Here is a 22,765-nt window from a genome sequence, read left to right on the forward strand (position 1 = left end):
GAGGAGGCTTAAGGGTTTCTTGTGAAGAGGAGAAAATGGTGGAAACACAAACACTGGATGACAGTGAGTTAATGAAATGCTACAGATTAGATTGTGCAGGGAGAATATGTGTGGTTGAAGTCATCAGTGGTACGCACGCATTTCCCACCTAACCCAACAATGTTATAACGCCTGAAATAATATGATCACAACACAAAGATATTTGGAAAACTGGAAAAATGCAACGATCAGCAGTGATGACTTGAGTCTGTCTCAACCTTCCATCAGCAGAGTGATCACACATCGACAACTTTTTGACAGTCAGCAGTTCATTTCATTTCCACTGGGTGTCCACACCTTTTAGGATCACAAAAGCGTGTGTCTGTGACAACCAATCATATCTGTTAAAAGACTGCATCATACCTAGCGACAGGGTCAACCACACCTCCTCACTAAGATGAAAGTTTCTGTCCCTCCCTTGCTCAGAGTTGCTCTGAGAACTTTCCTAAAACACTCCTAAGTTAGGAGCTCTCCGAGAGTGTTCTCAGAATGTTTGTGAATCCAGTCCCCGGTTTGAAGAATGCGTGAGGTGCACACATTCTCACTGCTCATTCTTCCTTTATAAATACCAGATTATGATGGGAAAAGGTGTAGGCATGGTTTTTGTGCGTACACATTGTTTACACATCTGGCCCCAGGTATTCTATCAGAACTCAGTTTCTGGCAGCACATGTGAGGAGATTGTCTTCCGGCAGAAATCGATTCATTTCAACCCAAACCTAACCAAGAAAGGCAAACTTCTCCCAACAGTTTTCTGTCCGGTATCTCTTAATAAATTATCACATTCTTTCACTCATTTCTCTCACATTGGAGAGCCCTGACTCTGCATGGCCTTGTATGCTGACACCTCCTCAGTCTTGCACTAATGGCCTTTCCTACAGGCTCATTTAGTATTGCCCACTTAATCTGCACCTTCGGCCTCACAGCTGGGGCCACTGCGAGTACTGCAAGCAAGCTCTTTCTGTAGCTTTTATTAGATAGCGAAAGCAGAGAAAAGATGGGAAATGAGGAAGAGAGATACAAGATAGGTCCCTTTTCAAATTCAAACCAAGGACATTGTGGTTTCACAGTCAGTGTGAGTCAGGAAGGGAGCCCAACAAACTGGAAGTGTGGTTTATTCATTCATTCATTGTGTACTGACACACAGAACACCCACACCTTTGTGAATTGAATCTCCATTTTCACCTCGGCACATTTCTATTCAAACATCACAGACACAACAGTAAGCTGCAAACAACAATTGTCATGTCACATTGACACATACATGCACTAAAGAAAAGACCCTGAGTGAGTATTTAAATTAGTTCCTGTAACTGTTTAAAATCCCCATCTCCTGGTCATTACATCGACATCTCGTGCAGCAATTACATTTACCTTTTACACCTCCTATTTGTTTATGTATTTATTTTTGTCTCTTTCCTTTTATTCATACTTGTTGGGATGTCTGTCTTTTAAGATGTGACCCATGGACAGCAATGTATGTGTAGTTTTAATTATGCTCAGGCAATTAGGAGAACATGCTTAGCACTTATCAGTAGATGCAGTAACACAGATGCACAGCATTTAAAGGACAAGCAACGTGACACATTCCTGTGTAGTGACAAGCAATAGCTTTGTTTCAGTTAATTTAAACTGTTGTGATCGTTTCTTTAAGCTGATTCCTTTTGGTAATTATGATTATAATCAGTATTGGTGTTAACCTGCGATGTGTTGTAAGACTGAAACAAGCCCTCCGGGTACATGTGTGCCTGTGCACGCACCATCTTTTACATTTACACACCTTCCAAGACCTCTTCATCATGTTGTCCTCATTGTGTCCTTGTTCCTCACCTTACTGAATATATTTGCAGGTTGTGTGGCCGTGGAATTTCATGTTCCACATGTTCAAGAGTGCAATCTACATAAATTTTATGTTTTTATTCATGTTATGTGACCTAAAACGGATTCACATCCCAACTGAAGTTGCATGTATTGATGCATGAGGCTGACTTATGAAGGCCACAGATATTTTTAAAAAGGTACGTTTCTGCATGTGTACGATCTGTGTGAGTATGTATGATGTAGTTGGCCTCATTTATTTATTCTTTGTTGGAGAGTGTGCAAGGAGAGCCACGTGTCACACTTTCCTGGTGCTTACACTCTGCTTCCAACACATAATGGTCGATGTAGGAAATGGCTCAAGGGAGAAGGGAGCGTTTGATGCAAATTGTAATTGTACCCTTTTAAAATGACACAATTTAAACAAGTGCTGTATTCAGAGGGACAACTCCTATTGATCAAGGGGAGTGAACACGTGAACCAGAGGTGCTAATGTTCACGTGCTGTCCCAGGCCAGATGCTAAGATCAAATTAAATCTATTTTGCTGCTAAGAGTTAACATGCATTGGCAAATTTCCAAGTGATAAATCTTAACACACATGCACACAGACATGCATCAATGTTAAACCAAGATGACTTGCAGGAAGCTCAAAATTAAGAGGAGTTATTGGGCATGAATCACAAAGATTACAGGTGGAGAACGTACAATATCCCAAGAGGGAGCGAGACAACCTTCCAGCTCTGAGGACGTAATTAGCTTTATGAATCTAGTGATAGGTTCAGAGAACAGATTTTAATAAAGTGATGGATGGTTTTAAGGGAAAAGGGCACACCACAAACTTAATGATTAAGGATTTGCTGTTCAAGATATGTTTTGTCAGACAGGGTGACTTGGTGACAGCCACTACTTGATTCAGATTTTGGCTGACTCATAGACCATACCATACTTCAAAAAAATTCTCTGTTTTTCTATAAAAAATTATATGACAATACATTTTTGTATTGGATACCTTGTGTACACCTTTGGCGTTGTAAGCATCTAATATTATAAATTGCGTATGACACTCAACAAATGATTCGTTTGTAGTTGAGTTATATTTTTCATGGCGCGCAGCAGGCTATTCATACATGCTACTAATATCTTAATCATCAGGGGCTCTGCTGCTGTGCACAGTGTTGCTGTGTGGGACACTGTAAAACCAGCTCATTTATCTTGACTTTCAGGCTAATTTATTGGTGTCATCCAGATTAGCATTACACCGCTACTGGCTGCTATTTCTGTGCACATGAGTTATTAACGCGTGCATACATATTATTTCAAGGGCATAAACTACACTTTTTTTTATTGATATGAGGTTTATGTTCATGTTCCCTTAAAAATACAATGCTGTAAATAAACTACAAAGATGCAGAATAATAAAACAAGTAGTCATAATGAATAAAAACCATTAAAACCAAGGAAAAACAATGTTCATAAATGGCTAATGAGTCGTCCAAATTGTTGTTTCTTTGCTCACAGGAAGGAGTAGAGGTGCGGGTGGCGAGAATCTTCAACACGTTTGGCTCCAGAATGCACATGAACGATGGACGAGTCGTCAGCAATTTCATCCTGCAGGCTCTACAGGGAGAACCTCTCACTGTACGCACTTTAAGATTTCTGCTTATTTATTAGGCAATGTGCACATAATCAGCCTCAGTGTGATGATGATTGATTACTGTCGTTGCATCTTAATGATATGAAAAAGAAAAAAACAAACTGAAAAGTCAGACTCTTGAGTGTACCTTATCTGGATGTTGGTCTGTTGAGCATAATGAGATATGTGGAATATTTTAAATAGGGTTTAATATAGTGCTGGGCATGAGTACTTGAGTTCTTGATATGGACAACAGTATTTGTTCAACATATAAAGTAATCCTATATGAATCAGAATCCTGCACACATCTGATTTTAAAGAAGCCCCCCCGAACTGCAGCGTGCAAAATCTCACCCACCCCACCAGCAGCAAATATGACTAATTAGATTTACAACCCAGCCTTACACCGCAAATCCTATAATAACTATGCCCCGTTAAAATATTTAAGTTAGGTCGCACATTTAAACTGATCATTTTGGGACATTTCAAACTTATGAAACTGAGATAATGTATTTTAAAGCAAAGTTTATTCAGGCAGTGCAATTCAAATAAATATTTTGTGCTTATTTTTTAATATTGAGCAGCACATCTCCACAGTTAACATGCCTGTTAGTAATGCACCTGACTGAAATGGCAAAAGACAGAGCCAGCACACAAAGTCAGAAGTCAAAGGATTAAAACCTTAAATCAAATAAATATTATTTTCATTTTATTTTAATACATTTATCATCTAGCACCTGTGATCCAACCAGCATGTTCTTTTTTTCCACCCAAAACACGACTCACTAACTGGTATTTATGAATATCTGCACAGATCCATATAGATGGTAAATGACTGCACTTGTATAGCACTTGTCTAGTCTTACGACCGCTCAAAGTGCCTACGCACCACTGAGTCATATTCACCCATTCACACACACGTTTACCCACTGGTGGCCAAGGCTACTGTACAAGGTGCCACCTGCTACTCAGTAACCATTCACACGCTCTCACACAGCAATGGAACAGCCACCGGGGGGAAATTTGGGTTTCGTATCTTGCCCAAGAATACTTGTGTATTGTGTATGTATTGTGTGCGGACTGGAGGTGCCAGGGATTGAACCGCAGATCTTCCTATTGGTGGATAATCCACTCTACCTCTAAACCACTCAATCTAAGCTTACAGGCAGAATGGCAACTGGACTTAAAGTTATATTTTGACCAAATGCGTGAAATAAATGCGCAGTGCAAGTTTGATTGATGCTCAATACTGAGAATAAGATTTCAAGAAAAAGAAAAAAAAGACATCTTTCCAAGTTTTATTAAGATTTGGGTAAAAACCCCACACTGCACTGACCTGTTGAGTTATAATGATCTGAACATGATCGTGCACAACATAATCAAGTAGACTTGCTCATGATAAAACACACAAAAAAAACTTTTCTAGTCTCCTGAGTAGAAGTGTTTTTTTATGCATGGTAACACATTAATTTGCTTCATATGTGTATCATGCAGAGATGATAATCAGTTTTCTGTTGTTCCAGGTGTACGGTACTGGTTCCCAAACAAGAGCCTTTCAGTATGTAAGGTAAGATGGCTGAAGTATTTGTCATAGAGAATGTTTAATTTTGTTGTCAACGCCCTAATTATGAAACAACACAACAAAACACGATGTAATTAACAATAAATCATGTTAATTACATTCGATTAATTACAGCAATTAAAATTGCAATATCATATCACAGTATATTTAGTGTTAGTTGTTACTTCTCTATTAATAATCAAATTAACGTCTTTTCTCCACTGAGACCAACCACACAGTAAACAGAGTGAATTATTCCCCTGGTATTTAAAGTACTATATCAAAGGTATGCGTGGATGCTGATGCTTACATGGCCTAGTGAATTTTTAATGAGGCGGTAGAGTAAATTGAATTGGACTTTGAAGTTTATTATTAAATACCAATGTGTGCATGTGTCTCTGCCTGGAAGTAACATGTATGTGGCAGGTTAAAGATTATTCTGGGTTTGTGCGCAGGCGATAATGAGATTAATTTGATAAGTTCGAAGAAGAGACATCAGAGACACGGAGCATTTGAAGCTCCGCTATCTCTTCGAAGCATTCAGCCGCCATACTGTATGACACTCGTGCTGTGTAAACAGTGAAAAGTCAAGGTCTTCTCTTTTAAAGGGACAGCACCCCAAAATACATATTTTTGTCTTACCTGCAGTGCTTCTTTATTAGTCTAGATTGTTTTGGTGTGAGTTGCAGAGTGTTGGAGATAACGGCTGTAGAGATATCTGCCTTCTCTTAAATATAATGGAACTAGATGGTACTCGGTTTGAGGTGGTTAAAGCACCAAAAAAAACATTTAAAAAAATTCAACAGCAATGTCTCTTTCCAGAAATCATGACCAGGTTACTCAAGATAATCCACAGACCTTGTTATGAGGAGTTTACGTAGGATCTGTTTTCTTTTACAACTACGCAGAAGGAAGTGTGCATCTACTGCTAGCTCATCTAGCAACACTGAGCTAGCTAACGTTACAGCTCAGCCAAGGAGGATGCTATTAATGTTTACATCTCGTGCTGTCACAAGCACAAGCCTTTCGTCCGTGTGTAGATGTACGCCAGGGACTGCTGATAAACCAAGAGGGCTTATTTTAGATTCATTTTCTGTATCTGTGTCATGTGGGTTTCGCCAGTGCCCCACCCCTTCAGGAGACAAGCAGCAGCTCTGGGTCTTTTCATTACAATTGGAAAAGGTAATGTGAGAACTGCACACAACGAGGTCTGTAGATTATCCTGAGCTGCAACGTTAGCTAGCTCAGTGTTGCTAGGTGACCTAGTAGTAGATGCACACTTCCTTCTGTGTAGTTATACGGTTGGTGGTTGTAAAAGAAAGTAGTTCTTACATGAAACTGCTCACAACAAGGTCTGTGGATTATCTTGAGTAACTGAGTCATGATTTCTGGAAAGAGACATTGCTGTTGAGTTTTTCATATGTATTTTTTGGCACTTTGAGCACCACAAGCCGAATGCCATCTAGTTCCATTATACTGGAGAGAAGGCAGACATCTCTACGGCCGATATCTCCAACACTTGGCGACTCACTCCCAAAACAGCACTACAGGTAAGAGGAAAAATATGCCTTTTTGATTTTGGGGTGAGCTGTCCTTTTAAGTGAAAGTCTGGGAAAACCTTAAATCAGGGGTATCGAACATACGGCCTCGGGGCCAGAACCAGCCCACCAAAGGGTCCAATCTCACTGGTCCGACTCACTTGAGATCCAATTGGGCTGTGTGTTGCTCATGAACTAGTTTGTACACCCCTGCCTGAAATGATTTGGTTAAACAATTTATGTGGAAAAGCCTCCCCGACCCACAATCATATCTGCTCCTCCTCTATCAAATTTTAATGATAAAATTTAGAAGCATTCTGTTAAAATTTGCTGGTAAACAGTGTTTATGACTTGAATGTAATTTGACCACAGACAGAGCACATAAACAGTGTTTACTCACACATGAACGCTTTTTTGATGATATTGGGATTTTATTTCCTAGGTGGATGTTGATTTGGGTGTTTGTTTCACATAATCTTTAGCTGAATTTTAATATTGTGCAGGTTGTTACTTAGTTCATCTCATATCTAGAAAATTACAGGAGCCATGTCTTTGCAGGAAACTGTGCTCCGCTCACACAAAGGCATCGGGTGCCATTACATAAAGAGAATAAACTAGAAGACAAGTCTTAAAAGTGGCAAATATTGAGACAAAGCCAATTAGTTGTGTTGTCTTTTAAGTCAGTGGCTAGCTGCTGTTGTCAAGTGTATTTCATCAGAGCTAACCAATAAACACTGTAAAGCTAATCAAACATTAAAATATATTCAGAATAATAAATGAAAGTTGTCATTAAGTTCCATGAGGATGTGATTACACTGCTCTTGACATCAGGAAAATGCATAATGAATTAAGTGGACTTGGGCAACATTAAAATTAAATGGAGCAAGATCTTGACACCACTAGCCTTGAGAATGCAGGTGTATTGAAATTATGCTATGGGCGATATGAAACCTTCATTATGAGTCCAGATCGAGTAATACTTAATACTTAATTACTTAATTAATCTGTGTGTCACAAATAAAGCCGAGGAGACAAGGGAAAGAAGTGCAGAGCTGAAAGAAATCACGAGAAGAGAAGTAAAACAGAGGAAATAACATTCTCACTCTTCCTTGTTGGTAGCTGCTAATTAAAAACACTTATAATCAAATGTTCAGTTTTATCTCAGACAGCAAATTGAATTATAGTAATCACCGTCTGTCAAATAGCAAACATTAAAACTAATTTCAGTTAATTGAGGTGTGCTTCCTGGTAATTTCTGTTAAAACTTGGACATCTGGTACTGCTGATAACCATGTCCATTTATGGTGGATTGGTCCAAGTGCCGTCTAGGACAGTAAATATCACATTGGTATAATTTTGAAGACAGCGTCACAGTCCAGGTGTGACAAGAAAAGAGAACAGAAAAGCTCCTTTTCTTTAAATTCATGTGAGTCTGTAAATTAAATGGAGATTCTGTGGTTTGTTTGTCAGCTTTAAAAACCAGCAACCCAGGATGCTGGTTTGAACCCTGGGGTGGGGGAGCCCTCTGTGGGGAGTTTGCATGGTGTCCCCATGTCAGCGTGGGTTTTCTCCGGGTACTCCGGCTTCCTCCCACAGTCCAAAGACATGCAGGTTAATTGGTGACTCTAAATTGTCCGTAGGTGTGAATGTGAGTGTGAATGGTTGTCTGTCTCTATGTGTCAGCCCTGTGATAGTCTGCTGACCTGTCCAGGGTGTACCCTGAGTCTCACCCAGTGTCAGCTGGGATAGGCTCCAGCCCCCCGTGACCCCCAGCAGGATAAGCAGTTACGGAAAATGAATGAATGAATGATCATACATAGTAAGATAAATTCCTAAAGTTCTTTGTGCTGCTACATTTGTTTTAAAGTGCACATTGCTCTGTGCTGCAACCTACTTACTTTTAAAGTTCTTGCTGGCTAATGCTTGCTACAGGTACTACAGGTGCCTGTGTTTCAGACTGTAGTAAAGTATTGACTGGCCCCACGATATGTTCTGAGGTGAGATGTTCTACACCTGAAACAAACGACATGAAAATCTTGTATTATATGTGTACGAAGGCCAGGGATGCTTTCTGTTGCTCCTCTAGGATTGCTTTCAAAAAGTGGTTGTGGGAATTGAAAAGGAGTGCCCGCTTTTTCCGACCACATTCTACAATCCTCAGTGCCCTAAAATGGGATGAGATTATTCTCAGAAGACAGGGGTCATCATTTCTGCCTTAGAAATTCAGCATTACACCTCTTGTCCTGACCCAGTATTGCACATACTGCTGCAGTCTGCAGCATGTGCTCTTAGCTTTCACGTTTCCTCCATCAAAGCAAAAAATCTGAGCAGAAAGATTGTCAGAGGTCCCCCACTAACACTGCCAGTAGCTGGGGAAATGCATTGCTTTCACCTCCTTATGCTGCTACAACAGCTCCTTCTTTAAAGCTATTCACCTCTTGAGTACAGGGTTGGGTACAGAACTCTTTACTTGTAAGGGTACAGACTGAATTACATCGGTACTACTGAGTGCACCTTAAATGAGTTGGTGCCAAATATATGTACCTGAGAGCGCATCTGGGTGATAAAGTGCATCTCGTTTCAGCAGCAGCGAGGCCACAGGAGCTGAGAGAGCCCCTCTTGACAACGGAGGATTGAACAAAACCGGTTGCAGCCTTAACGCAGTGCAATAGAGCCAGGTGGAAACCTTCACCTTGTCTATACTGCAAGCCAATCAGACAAGTTTTTCACCCGCACGAGACCTGAAAATTTGATTTACGCTTCAAGTCTCTTTTTTGGCAAAGGCACCTAAAACAAAAGCTCAGTTTCCACCAAGTGGTACACTGTGCTTTTTTCCCGTTTCCATTGTGAAAAGTTGTGGATGGTACCAATGGAATTGTTGGGTACAGTACCAATTTTGGTCCCCCCTCTGTTGTTCTGGTACTAAAAGGTGGAGCTGTGAACACTGCAGTCTGTTGATTGGTCAATAGAGGACGGTCACTCTGCTCAGGGCTGAGTTGTGGCTGGTTTTGAGGCTCACGTAACCACTGTTGATACTGTGGAGAGTTTTATTAGTAACTGTAACTATACTATGCAAGGATGTTTTGCTGCCTCTCACAGCAGCTGGAGAAAAAAATAACTTAATTCACTGGGCAGACTGCCAGCAACTTTTAAGGTGGAACGTTAATTTGTAATGTTACTCAATGCATGAGTTGACGATGTGAATCCATCAACACACCTTAAATTTCACTGTGACAACTTTGACCATTACTTAAGTTTTTATATGACATATACTTTTATTAATGGGCAGATCTTTAAACGTTTATACACATTCATTTTGACCAGGAAAGCATTTATCCCAGTCCTCACTCAGAGAAAAAGAAATCGTTGTGGAGCGTCGTTCCTGTGGGCTCCGGTAACACTAAACCCCTGAGCTTGCCTGAGAAGGGCTAAATGCACAAACCCGCTATTTTTAAATATCCCATGGAGAGAGACTCTCACTGCAGCCTGTTTTATCTTGCTCAGAAAATGTCAGCGTGCAGCCTCGTTCTGTGGATGATAAACATGCAGCCATCCGTGTTACCAGTAATGAGGAAATACAGTGAGTGCTGGACGGAGCAGTGAGTGACAACAACCCCGCCCATATTTAGGAGTACTGTTTATGGTGGAAACACTAGGGTCTAGGTACCATGTCTGAAGGGTTACTGTTGGTTCCAAAGGTACCGTACTGAAAGTGTTTGGTGGAAACGGGGCTTAAGATATTTATCTACACACATGTCAAGTTGATTGAGATTTATAAAGGGAAACTGGCATGGGACATGCGTGCACACTGTTATAAATCAGGATATTTGTGTATGTAAGCCCTTTCTTTACTTTGTTCGTATGTTACCTTTAGTCACTTTCCTGCGCACAGTTTTATAAATGAGGCTCCTGATCATGTGCAACAATCAGAAAAATATTTATGAAAATAAATCCATCATTTGTAGCTATTCCCTTTTTGTGTTATGGGGTTATGATGGTTAAAGTATTTCTTCATTTGCATACGTAGCCATATGTTACAGCCTTGCAATAAATCCTGGTAGTTTATATTAAAATGTTTTGTAGGAAAGTGTTGGTTTAACTTGATAGCCATTTTAAAGGCTTTAGTTTGTTGACGTGTATGGCATTATACTGAGAGGTGTTTTGAATATTAAGTCAACACCTCATTGGTGTATATGGGATGTTAAAAAAAAACCATCTCCTTTAGTATGTAACAAACATGTTCGTGAATGCAAATGTGACATTTGGGAGAAAGTATAGCTCAGTGATTTGTATATGTAGCAGTGTTAGGATTAAACTTTAATAGCAGACCAGCATCCCTTATTCCCCGACCTGTGGTAGGTTAGGTAGCATGTTGTATCATTATTTCTGTTCGCGGGCACCTTCTAATGTTAAAGTCTAATGCACGCTGACAGAATTGCACTAATGAATAGTGTGTGCAGACATCATGTGGTCACGCTGGGAAAAGGCGAGATGGAATATTTAAAGTCCCCTTCCACGCAAAAGTGTCTTATCTTCTTTTTATGTCCACTGAAATGTCTGACCTCGACTATACTGACTACTATACTGACTACTGGGGGGTGATGTCTGTGCATTTTGCTAAAATCTGAGATTAAAACTTGCTGGGCAAGCTTGATTAGGTATGTCATTAATATAAGAGCCAATCGCTGTCTAATATGGGAAACACAAATAGACAGGGGAACAGGCTTCAGTGTAGAGCGTGCAGACCCTTTTTCATTTTTTTTCTCACCTATTATGTGCGAAACCAATGTTAAATGAAACTGTATAGAACATGTATAGAAGGGGAGTTGAATAAGGCTTTATTTTAATTTCGCCCCAAGGTTAAAATTACACATTATATGTATCGTAAGTAATTCATGAATTTTGTTGTAGTTTGTTTAAAATGATCTGATATTAATTTATGGTGTCGTGTAAAACCCAGGCTAAATGGGTATAATGGTATGCATGACAAAAAAACAAACAACAAAAAAACCATTTAATTCTCTCTTGAATACATTTTATTGCGAGTAAATGACAGTGTGCAGGAATTTTCATCTCTTACCTAGGGACATTTTTCCTCTCACACACCTGTCCACAGGTTATTGAAGTTGTGCATGAGCCTCCACATTCTACTAATTGGCAACATTGAAAGAAAACTTTTGTTGCGCATGAGTTGCTGCAGGAAATGAGACATGAAGAGAGAGTACATACTGCAGCTGCCATGTCCCACCTGGCCTTGGAATGATGTGTTCCACTATGATGATGTAAACTATGAATGGACTACAGTTATGTGGCCTCTCTACCTCTCTGGCCAAACGCTTTACAATTTCCGCTCATTCACCCATTCACACAGATTCATACACCAGTGGCCTGCCTATCAGTTCCTTGCTCAAGGACATTTTGACATGCAGGTATGGGGGAGCTAGGGAACCGCCAACCTTGTGATTTAAGGACAGCTTGCTCTTCCTCCTGAGCCATAGGTGCCCCAGCGTGGTGCCAGGTGGTCTGCCAACCGGTTTGTAATTCACGATGAAAATAAACTGATTCACACAGCATATTTTTTTGTACTTGAAGGGTAAAAATGGATAAAAAAGGCATTAAAGGAATATTTCACACACAAAATGACCATCTGCTAAATCATTTAGTCATGCCATATCACCTTGAATTTATGAAGAAGTTTTTGAAGTTTTTCTCATATGCCTCCACCCAAAACAGACTCTGACAAGACAGATTTGGGACAAGCGTTCACATGCATTTTCACTACAACCTTAAAAATCAACAGAAAGTCAAACTTATCTATGCTCTTCTCAAAGCCAGAGAAAATGCTTGTGTTTGGGAAGCACTGAGCATACAACCAGGGGAGGGTTACAACGGACCTCCAGACAGATATCCCGCCTATGTCCCAAATGTCCTCATGTCCTGGAAATTCCCTTTCGTACACCTAAACTGACTGGATTTGCCTCTTGGCAAAGATGAGTAAGGACAGCCAACATCAAAAGGTTAAACCAGGCGATTCATTCATCATATGTACTGATAAATATTATTAATGTTTGTTAATTAATGAGCCCTGGCCTCCTGTTGTTTTGCAAAAGTGGCCCTCGGGCAAAGCAAGTTGAGTATCCTGCAGTAGAGGGTCTAGGTCATCTTAGAAATTATGTGAATTTTATTATGTTACACTCTAGGGGTTGGCGTTAGACCAGCATCATAGTCATCCCAGGTGGCTAGCAACATCTGATGCATACATGGCACCGGTTCCTTGCTGACAGACTGTGTTTCTGGCAAAGAACATGAATGGCTGGTTTCGTCTGAGTTCTAGTTTGTGTTTGTAAAAATACTAGATCCATTATTGCACTTTTCTTGAATTGTTAGATTCCAGCTTTAGTTTTGGGTGGGTGGCTGTGTCTCAGGAGAACGAGTAGGTTGTCTACCATTTAGAATTCAATCCCCAGTTCCTTCAGACACATACTGACGTGTCCTTGAGCAAAATACTGACCCTCAATTCGCTCCCTGTGATTGTGTGTGAATGTGACTGAATAGCAGGTTGCACCTTGTATGGGAGCCTCGCTCAGCAGTGTATGCATGTATGTGTTAATGGTAATGTCAAACCATTTTGCGTGATTGGAAAACTCAAAAGCGTCTTTACAAGTGCAAGTCCATTTACCATTTTTGTTGTATACTGGTAATTTCAAGATCTAAATGAATATGAGCATGTTTTTATTTAAAAAAATGTGCTTGGTGCTTTGGTGTTCTCAGTTCAATTATATTTTACACAAAGGGTTTTCTCACAATGACACTTCACAAAAGGCAACAGTCAACCAAGCCGAGGGCTTCAGCTGCAAAGAGACTCCCAGTGTGGAGAGAAAAATTACCTCTAACCTTTTACTACTGTACCTCTATAGAAAATTGGAGGGTTTTGCAAATCTCGGGTCTGCTTGATAAGGATATTTTTTTTGAAGATATATTTTTTTTTTTTTCATTTTTCCTTTATTGGACAGGATGGGTCCAGAGTGGAAGAGGGAGAAAAAGAGGGGATGACATCCAGCAAAGGGCTGCAGGTTGGCATCAAACCTGTGGCCCTTTGCTGCAACAAGGACATAGCCTTTGTACATGGGGCCCTATCATCAAAATATTAACTTTATTTTCTTGGGATGCCCCCAACCAAGAATTTTCCTAGTCGACCAATAGTTGTCATTTAGGGCCATAAGTCGACTAGTCGCCAGAATGTTTACGACATTGATTTAATTATTGAATTATTTATTTTGGGCGGGGCAACACAATGGTTTGAGTTGAAGGTGTGAGAAAGAATAGTATCAGTAACATTGTTAACACTGTGCTACATTACAGAGAAATACAAAATCGTACTAATGAACCTTCATTAATATAGGCCTATATTTTATCTACAAGTGCACGTCACACACTGAGCGAGCCGCCTGTTAATGACGCTGTGGGCTAATGGGCATGTAGCTACTTCCATGTTTCAGATGATACGTCATGTTTGTAGTCGACCAATGAAGATGAGTTTACATATCACCTTGGGTTCGTCCTTCATCTTCTCAAAATGATCCCACACTTTGGATTTCCTGCCCGACATGTTAGTAACTAGCCTGTGTGATAACCTCAGGTACCAGCCCTGGAAATTAACCTGACTCCTGACTGACTGCTGAGCGTGGCCTCTTCCTGTGTCTGTCCTTTCAAATTAAATTCACACATGGTCCAGTCATAAAGGTATTGATTTTTTCTGACAAGGCGCAGCTTCTGATAGAGCCTCACATTTTTTCATTTGGACTAAGCGTCCAATATAGTCTTGCCAACTAATGACATCTCTGGTCGACTAAAGTTTGGTGGACTACTGGGGGGGCAGCCCTATCAGTTTCATAAAGGCACAGGACAGGCTACTCCTCCCTAAAACGTCAAAGTAATATTGAGAGATAACGTCACTTTCCAAATAGTGAAAAATACCCTAATATTAATTTTCGGTCATATCACGCACCCCTGTCACATGTCCAATATACATCATGTTCTCATTATCAAATCTCTGCATGTAGACCTCATGCTGAAGCATCGTCCCTCACACAAAGCAAAGCTACAGAGTAGAATTTAAAAAGACGGACTCCATTTTAATGTCCTTGCTTCTGTGTCTGATTTGTCCTCCAGCGATCTGGTGAATGGCCTTGTGCTGTTGATGAACAGCAACATCAGCAGTCCAGTCAATCTGGTGAGTTCATCACGCCCTGCTGTGTTTCATAGATTGAAATCGAATTCAGCGTAGGCAAATAATTTACTAGTTGAGTTGGCGTATGTGTCGGCCTCATGTTTACACTGATGTGATGGAAGTTTATGAAATCTGCCTGCAGGGGAACCCGGAGGAACACACCATATTGGAGTTTGCTCGTCTCATCAAAAGTCTTGTCGGTAAGGCGTCTGATCGATCGAGAAAGTTGTCTTCGTGTGTGTCTCTAAAAACTCTTGACTCGTGCCATCTCTTGTCCCTGCACAGTCAAACATTGCTTACTTGCCTGCACATCTCTTATTGTCCTTCTCCAGCTTTACTTGTCCTTTTGTCTGTTCTGTCTTATGCATTCTGTTTTCAGTGGCAGCAAAGATATTTTCCAACCTGGACCCTATTTTCCTGTGTTTCTGTGTGTAAGTGGCTAATGGGAACAACAGTTTCTGAAATTGGTGCAGTATTGCACGAGAGCGCGGCAGCTGGCAACGTCCAAATAGGCTGCAATTTAACCAGTGTGCTGTTTATTCAAATGGAGGCTGGTGGGTTTAATGATTGTGATTGTGGAGCTGCTCCTGGTTAAACAAAAAGGATCTAACTCTACAACAAAAAGGTCACCCTCTATGGGGATTGTTTCCATAATGTTGTCAGACACTTAAAATAATCTGAACCTGTCAGTGGCTGAAACAACCACTTTTAGTGAATGTGTGCTGACCGTGCTCAGTTCCCTGTAGGGAGCACAATGCAGCCTGTTTCATCTCGTTCAATACTGGACCAATTTCAGCAATCGTTGTTCTTCTCGGTTGTTGTTGCCATTAGTCACAAAAACATGGTAAAACAGGGTCCAGAAGTGGATCTGTTTCTATGATATTATTGTAGCAATGGATGTGTTTCATGCTATCAAGCCGTATCTTGCAGTCATTATACTGTATACACAATGTAATTATATTTACATTATCCCATTCACCGTGATAAAGAGAGACAATGAATGAGAGGAGTTTGCACAGGTCTGACTTTGCTAGATGACTTAATACAGTGGTTCCCAACTGGTGGGTCGCAGTCCAATAGTGGGTCATGGGTCCACAGTACAAAATAAGTGATACAGTTTCACAGCTTGCCTTCAAATATTCAGTAAAACTAAACAAAAATTATCTCTCATTTCTTTAGTTTGTGAACAACAACAGTAACTCAGAGTGAGATTCAGATTCTGTTTACAATATTAATAGTTCAACAAAATAAAATCTACCACAAATGACACATTTAAACAGCTCCCCAAAAAAAATGTCCCCTGGGATCTATAAATATCAACAGGTGATTTACTTCTTTTAGCAAAATCTTAAATGATTGAGTTGTTTTTTTTCCACCTGGACCTTTATGCTCTTCCATTTCTCCTCTAATCATCACGCTGTAACCTGTGACAGGCTGTTATGATACCACAACTATCGCACATTCACATATATGTAGTTTTTTGTCGAGCCGTGATCACACAGACTCCCGTGTGCAAACAGCAAGAGAGGAGAGGGAGAGACGCTGTGCTGCTGCCAGAGGAGCCGCTGAATGAGTTCCCTCTGAGCGGTAAGTTACTAAAAGAGTCTGAGAAGTGCAGGGCCGTTCATAAAACATTCAGGACGCCACAATTTATTCCACACTACTGAAGCTGCTCCTCTTTTTGGAACCACTGCAGTTCTTGCTTGTTGTTGCCGTGGGTAACAGTATGACGCCACGTGACACATGTCAAATTATCGCGAAAATCAAGATGAATTTTTCATATGATATTAAAAAAATATATACTGGTATTATCGTGAACAAGATGATATGGCACAGCCCTGATTTTAAGTACGGTGAATTTCTGGTGCTGAGCTTTTATTTTAAAGTGCTGTTTCCTGCTGTGGAGTGAGTAGCCCTTTTTAGATAGGAGTTGTGCAAATTTGCAGGAAAGCCCAATCAGTCTTTTTTCAGCATTGGCAGTATAAAAACAAAATTGGGGAGTGCAGCAAAATGCCGCCTGCCTACTTTTGTTTATACAGAATGAGCCTTTTTCAGGGCAATGGGGGACGTGAGCAAGTAACAAAACGTGTAGCTCAGCATGACGTAAACAGTGACGTGGGAGGGAAGCCACAGCTAGTAAGTCCTTCGGGAGCTCTGTGCTTTCTCTCTTAAGTCGGCCTGTTCTTCACCGTCCCTGTCATCTGACGGTTAATGGCCTCTTTGTTTGCGAGTACAAGGAGGGCGCGCAATTCCTTGTGTCCCCAGTTGCTCATCGTTACAGTGTCTGTCAGGTTTGCGTTTCCCTCTTGCTACTAGCTGCTCGCTAATTCCTGCTATCAGCTGTTTCCTGTTTATCCACCACCAGTGGCTCGCACGTGTGGCATCATCAACGGAAGGCCGCCTTGGTCTGTTTAAACTAAAAGGGTTCCGCCAATATGTCTACCCTACAAGGTGGAAAATTGGGCACCTCTGATCAACTCGCCAAGCTGGCTCTGTGTGTCTAAACGCTCGCAGCTTGCTGGCAAAACGGCCCAACATTCGCGGAAAATCTGGCAGTGTAAAAGGGGCAAGTGTCTAACAGACAGCTACTTGACAGAGACAGCAAACTAGCTCAACAACATGGCTGAACGGAAGTATGACGTTGAATTTATTTAACTGTGTGGACCTTGAGCTAATGACTAAGTAAAAATCTGGAACCCGTGGCTGGACCAGTTGGGCACCACTGACTAAATATAAACTTGTCTTACAGCACTTAAAAATGAGAACAATAAAACACATTTTTTCCTTTTTGCATTATGTTGTTTTTTTAAACTATGAATAATTTCTACATGAAGGGGAAAAAGCAAGCAGCCCAAACACAGCTGTGGTGATCTAATGAGCCATTCCTGGAGCCAGGGGGTGTAATTAAATTTTTTTGGGAGGTGCAGCCACCTCTGGCAGAGTTACTGCACCCACACATGAAGCCACCGCAACACACAACACACAGAGTCACTGATCTGCCGTGTCTCATCTCTCACCTTCAAAACTGTTTATGTGACATGTTCACCAGCAGTAATGACAGCAGGAGTCAGAGGAATAATAACATGTCCTTCTCTCTGTACACTTGTACCTGGTCATGAACACACTCTCGTGCCCACGCACACACTTTAACTCTCACTCTAACACACACACAGTGAGCCGAAGTCAGATCCAGTTCCTTCCAGAGGCCCAGGACGACCCACAGAGGAGAAGACCTGACATCCGGAAAGCAAAGATGATGCTCGGCTGGGAGCCGGTGGTATGTGTGACACATGACACACGCACACTTTAAAGAGCGAGGTAGTAGTGTGCTCGAGGACTGTCTTTGTCATATGAGACTCCAGAAAACACTTGAGTGCTCTTGAAGAGAAGGGTCAGCACACAGGAAGAAAAATCCACTTCAGGAACGCAGGGAGAGACAGGATGGGCCCACCAGTCTATGTGGATTTAGTATTGATTTCTCCTCCATTATTGTTGTTGCGATGTGACAGTTGGTCTTTGTGGTAGACTCTTTGTCCTGCCCTTCCTCCCCTGTGATTGGACAGCTGGGTAGAAAGTGACAGCGTCAAGTGGCTGCAGTGTTTTACCTAAACGTGAATATTTTTTTAAATAGGGTTAGAATTAGCACCTCACACTGCTGCTACTTGTAGCAGAGTGTAAATACACAGTTATTACAACATTCTATCCATATTTTTTTTATCTAACTCATATTTAACCAGGTAAGTCCCATCGAGGTCAATGATCTCTTTTATAAGGGAGACCATATCAGTGTGTGACTGTAAATCCCCCTTAGGTGCTCAAAGTCACACTGTAAAACATTCAACTCAGTGGAATTACTCTATCAGATGATTTTTTGACTCTATATCCAAAAATTATGGCAGTGTTTTTGATAAAGATCCATTTGTTTTGTTTTGTTTCGTTTTCACAAAGATTTGTTTGTTTTTTATTAACAGATACTTTTCCTTTAATATATATACACTAGTCCATACCCACTGAGTGCACAGTTGCCCACGTACAGTTTCACATGGTGTGTGTTTGGGATACAGGTCATAGGAAATTGCAGATTAAATAGTCAACTGAACCCATTAAGAAGAGCAGTGTATTCAGACAGGGTTTTTGTGAATTTGATAGTACGATTGCTTTATTGAAAGTACAGTAGTACCATTGCCAATAGTGGGATAGTTAGTGGGCTAAAACTGTACATTAGTAGTTGAGGTAGCACGTTGACAGGCAGATAGTTAAAGTGTTTATATGTTGTACTGACTTAAAAGTGGGGCGCACTGGTAGAATGAATGACTGACAAATGAGTTTCCGTGATTATGTACAGCATACCATACCATGACTTAGTCATACCAAAAACTAGAAAAAAAACAACATTGGGCCACAGGGGGAGCCACAGCGATCGGTTAGCCGATTGATTTTAGCCATTTTTAAGCATTTTTCTGTTGTTATAGCGCCACCCAGTTGCCAATTAGAGTTAAATTTCTCCAGTCACCTTGAGGTGTCCTGTTCTACATATCTACCAAGTTTAGTAAAAATCGATATGGCGGTTAGGCCTAGATAAGAAATTAGTTCTCTAGCGCCCCCATTTTGTTTGATCGGGTCAATAATGGAGGGGTCCCCTCAGATTATGTGTGGTCATATGCCTACAAAGTTGTGTGGTGATGGGTGAAACCCTTGAGATGTTATACACCTTTATGTGATGAGCCACGCCCTCCGCAATATTCATTGCCTTATAGAAGCTCAGTTTTAGTAAGTTTTCCAACTTTTGCCAAGAGGGAACTTTAGATATTGGTCCCTAGATTATGTTCACTGAGTTTCATGCAGATCGGTCAAACTTCCTAGGAAGAGATCGATTTGAAGTGTTTTTCAAAAAATTCAAAGTGGCAGAAAATCTGTATAACTGGAAGTGATGGGTTCTTGATGCAAATGTGTTCCTCATGGGGAGAGGCATCTCTGTGCAAAGTTTCATGTCTCTACGACATACGGGGCATGAGATATGCCCATTCAAAGTTTGCATAGCGCCCCCCTTTGGCCAATTGATGTAATATTGGCAATCCCATTGTCATTGTCATTATATAGTAAGATAGAGGGACATTTGGACGTACAAACGTGTTAACAAACTCACAAATGGATCAGAAATCATCAAAGCTGAGAAAGAAAAACAAGAAGCTGTTCAGCATCAATTCACTCAAGGAAATATTGCCTTCGTGACTCCAGCTATTTACTTAGACACAAGAATTATTAACCAACTGTAGGTCTCTCAATATGAGAATTTTACAGTATGATCACATGGAGAGACATAAATAACATTGAATTAATGCTAAAATCATTTTTTGTACATATTTAATGTTTTGAAATTTAATTTTTATGCAGAAGACGATACGTAATCACTATTTTTATTTTTAAGTCCACCAGCTGTCAATAAAATTCTACACTGACATGTGTATTGATTATTTCATTTATTTATTTTAAGATGCGGTCAGGCGCGTTAGAACAGACTTAGTGCATTAGTTATATTGCAGGGGAAACTCTGACATACAGGAAGTCTTAAGACAGCAAGTTCACAAGTTAATAAGCATGTTATTAGCTGAGTAAATGAGTTGTTCAGCTGTGTTTGGAGAGCAGCCTCCATCAATCATTAAGGCTACATGACTGCCTTATATATGTACAGCCAGTATCTGACAGTGGTTGTATTTTTATGTTGTATGTGTTGTGTCTCGTGTGGACAGGTGCCTCTGGAGGAAGGCTTGAACAAAACCATCCAGTACTTCAGCAGGGAGCTGGAGCACCAGGCCAACAACCAGTACATCCCCAAACCTAAAGCCGCCCGCATGAAGAAAGGAAGACCCAGACACAACTGAGGTTTCCCACCACACACACAGGATATTAAGACTCCTCAGAGGACCCTTGAAGAGCAACTCTCTGAAATACACTGTCAAGTAGAGCGCTCTGGGATATGGCGTCTTTTTTTAATTTTTATTTTTATTTTTTTGGAGAAGCAGAGACGACTTTTAAGAGTGTTGTGTTGCCTTGCGTTGGAGCTGCAGCTGCACTGTGGGGTAAGGGCTTTCCACACCAGAGCATACGTGTTGGATGGACAAACTTGAATCAACAACAGAAATTTGAGGCGAGAAATCTAAAACCCAGCCTACCTTTTTGTTTTTGTTTTTGTTTTTTTTGGTGAATTTATGCTTTTGCTATTTAAATCGCAGACATGAGAATCTTGCAAACGGCTCGTACCATGCATCAGTGCTTCGTGTTTATTTTATCAGTTTCATGGTGTTTTGTTTCCAGAGATGAGCGGCCTGATAATGTTTTTTCCACTGGATGTTTTGTCCTCTTATCAGCGGCGTGTCAGTCAGCACCCTATTGGCTGTTGATGCAGCACGCCGCAGGACTGGGCGAATCTTCTAGAGAGACTGTTACAGCATCATCATGTGTTCTGCTTTGTGAAATCTCATGTCCGGATGTGCGTTATCAATTTCAGATGAAGATGCTATTTTAATAAAATTTGTCCAGTATGTTGCGTATGACATAATTAGGGAAGGTGATATTTGTGTGTGTGCATGTGATGCGTGTGTGTGTTGTTTAGTGAAAGTAAAAAAGCAGGGGACTCAGGCAGTAAGAGCCACATCTTTATTTACAATGATCTTGTGATGAGAAAAGAGCCAGACATCAGATTTTAACAGTATTTCATACAAATCAGCTGCCTCAAAACGTTGCTTACAAAATTTGTAAATAGCACGCATAATTGTGTTTGTGCTGTCACTGAAAATCACCTCTGCTCTGTAACTAATACGTGAGGACGGTGACAAAGATTGGGTTATACTAGTTGGTCTAACCAATTAAAACAAAGAAGCCAGAGCAGCTGTGCAGGGTTCCCACGCTCATGTCATTCCTGGACAAGTTATGAAATTAGAAAAACTGATTTCCAGACCTGAGGAGCTAACAGAAGGTTTTGGAAAAGTTTTGAACATATATTGTTTTGGCAATTGCTTAAAAATGTTCATAATAATCCCAAAATGCAAAAAACATTCCTTCTATTACTAATTTAAAACCTAGTGCTGGGCTGTGTCACAGTTGAAACACCACCAGTATCACATGATACATCGTGTCATTGCCAAGCCCCGTCTTTTCAGGGGTAAAGAAGCACATTGTCACATGAGGAGAGAAAGAGGAAAATGCAGAAAAGCTCTGATGAAGGCTCATGATATGCAGAAACATGTCAGCGTAGTTTAATTGCGATGTGAGCCAATTAATCCTTTGAAACCTGGAGCGACATCACGTTTCTTGTGCTGCTTTCAGACTACTTTCACAAGTATTTAAACCTTTGAACCCTGAGCTAAGTGGTGCAATTTCTTTCCAAAAAAAAAAAAAAAAGATTTAGAAAGTAGAGATATTAATAGAGAAAAAAAGAAAAAAATCAAGGGAAAACTATATTTATATTTATTTCTATATTTAAAAATTATGTAACTTCTCTTTCCAGGTCATCTCCTTGTTCGTTTCTTTCTAACTTTATTTATTTTTACAACTTTTTTCTTGTTTTTAATTTTGTCTTTTCACTAATTTTCATGCTAATTTTTTGGGTCATTTCTTCCTGTGTATTTTTTATTTTATTTTATTTTTATTTTTTTCAATTATTTTTGTTGGCTTTTTTGCCTTTAATGACAGGACAGAAGGTGAAATGGGGAGACAGAGAGAGAGTGTGGGGACTGACATGCAGCAAAGGGCCGTGAGCCAGATTCGAACCCGCGGCCGCTGCAGTGAGGCAATGCCTCTGTACATGGGGCGCCGGCACTATCCACTACGCTACTGACGCCCTGCTTCCCGTGTATTCAAAAGAAATCAAGCCAGCTCTCTCAGGTTTCAAAGGGTTAAACAAATGAAATGTGACTATTTTGTCCTCCTTCACATGGGAATTTGG

General features: G+C 40.5%; 1 protein-coding gene across 1 annotated transcript in view; it reads left to right on the forward strand.

The window, feature by feature from the left end:
• Positions 1-21,360, forward strand: part of uxs1 (UDP-glucuronate decarboxylase 1) — a 55,985-nt gene extending 34,625 nt beyond the window's left edge. Inside the window, exons 10-15 of the mRNA XM_033617481.2 lie at positions 3,377-3,496; positions 5,015-5,058; positions 14,763-14,823; positions 14,963-15,020; positions 17,994-18,097; positions 20,571-21,360. Of these exons, the coding sequence (XP_033473372.1) occupies positions 3,377-3,496; positions 5,015-5,058; positions 14,763-14,823; positions 14,963-15,020; positions 17,994-18,097; positions 20,571-20,702 (519 nt within the window). The 3' untranslated portion in view covers positions 20,703-21,360. The remainder of the gene's footprint in view (positions 1-3,376; positions 3,497-5,014; positions 5,059-14,762; positions 14,824-14,962; positions 15,021-17,993; positions 18,098-20,570) is intronic.
• The last annotated feature ends 1,405 nt before the right edge of the window (positions 21,361-22,765 follow it).

The sequence above is a fragment of the Epinephelus lanceolatus genome, chromosome 14, assembly GCF_041903045.1.
Source record: "Epinephelus lanceolatus isolate andai-2023 chromosome 14, ASM4190304v1, whole genome shotgun sequence".
NCBI classification, from domain to species: Eukaryota; Metazoa; Chordata; class Actinopteri; order Perciformes; family Serranidae; genus Epinephelus; species Epinephelus lanceolatus.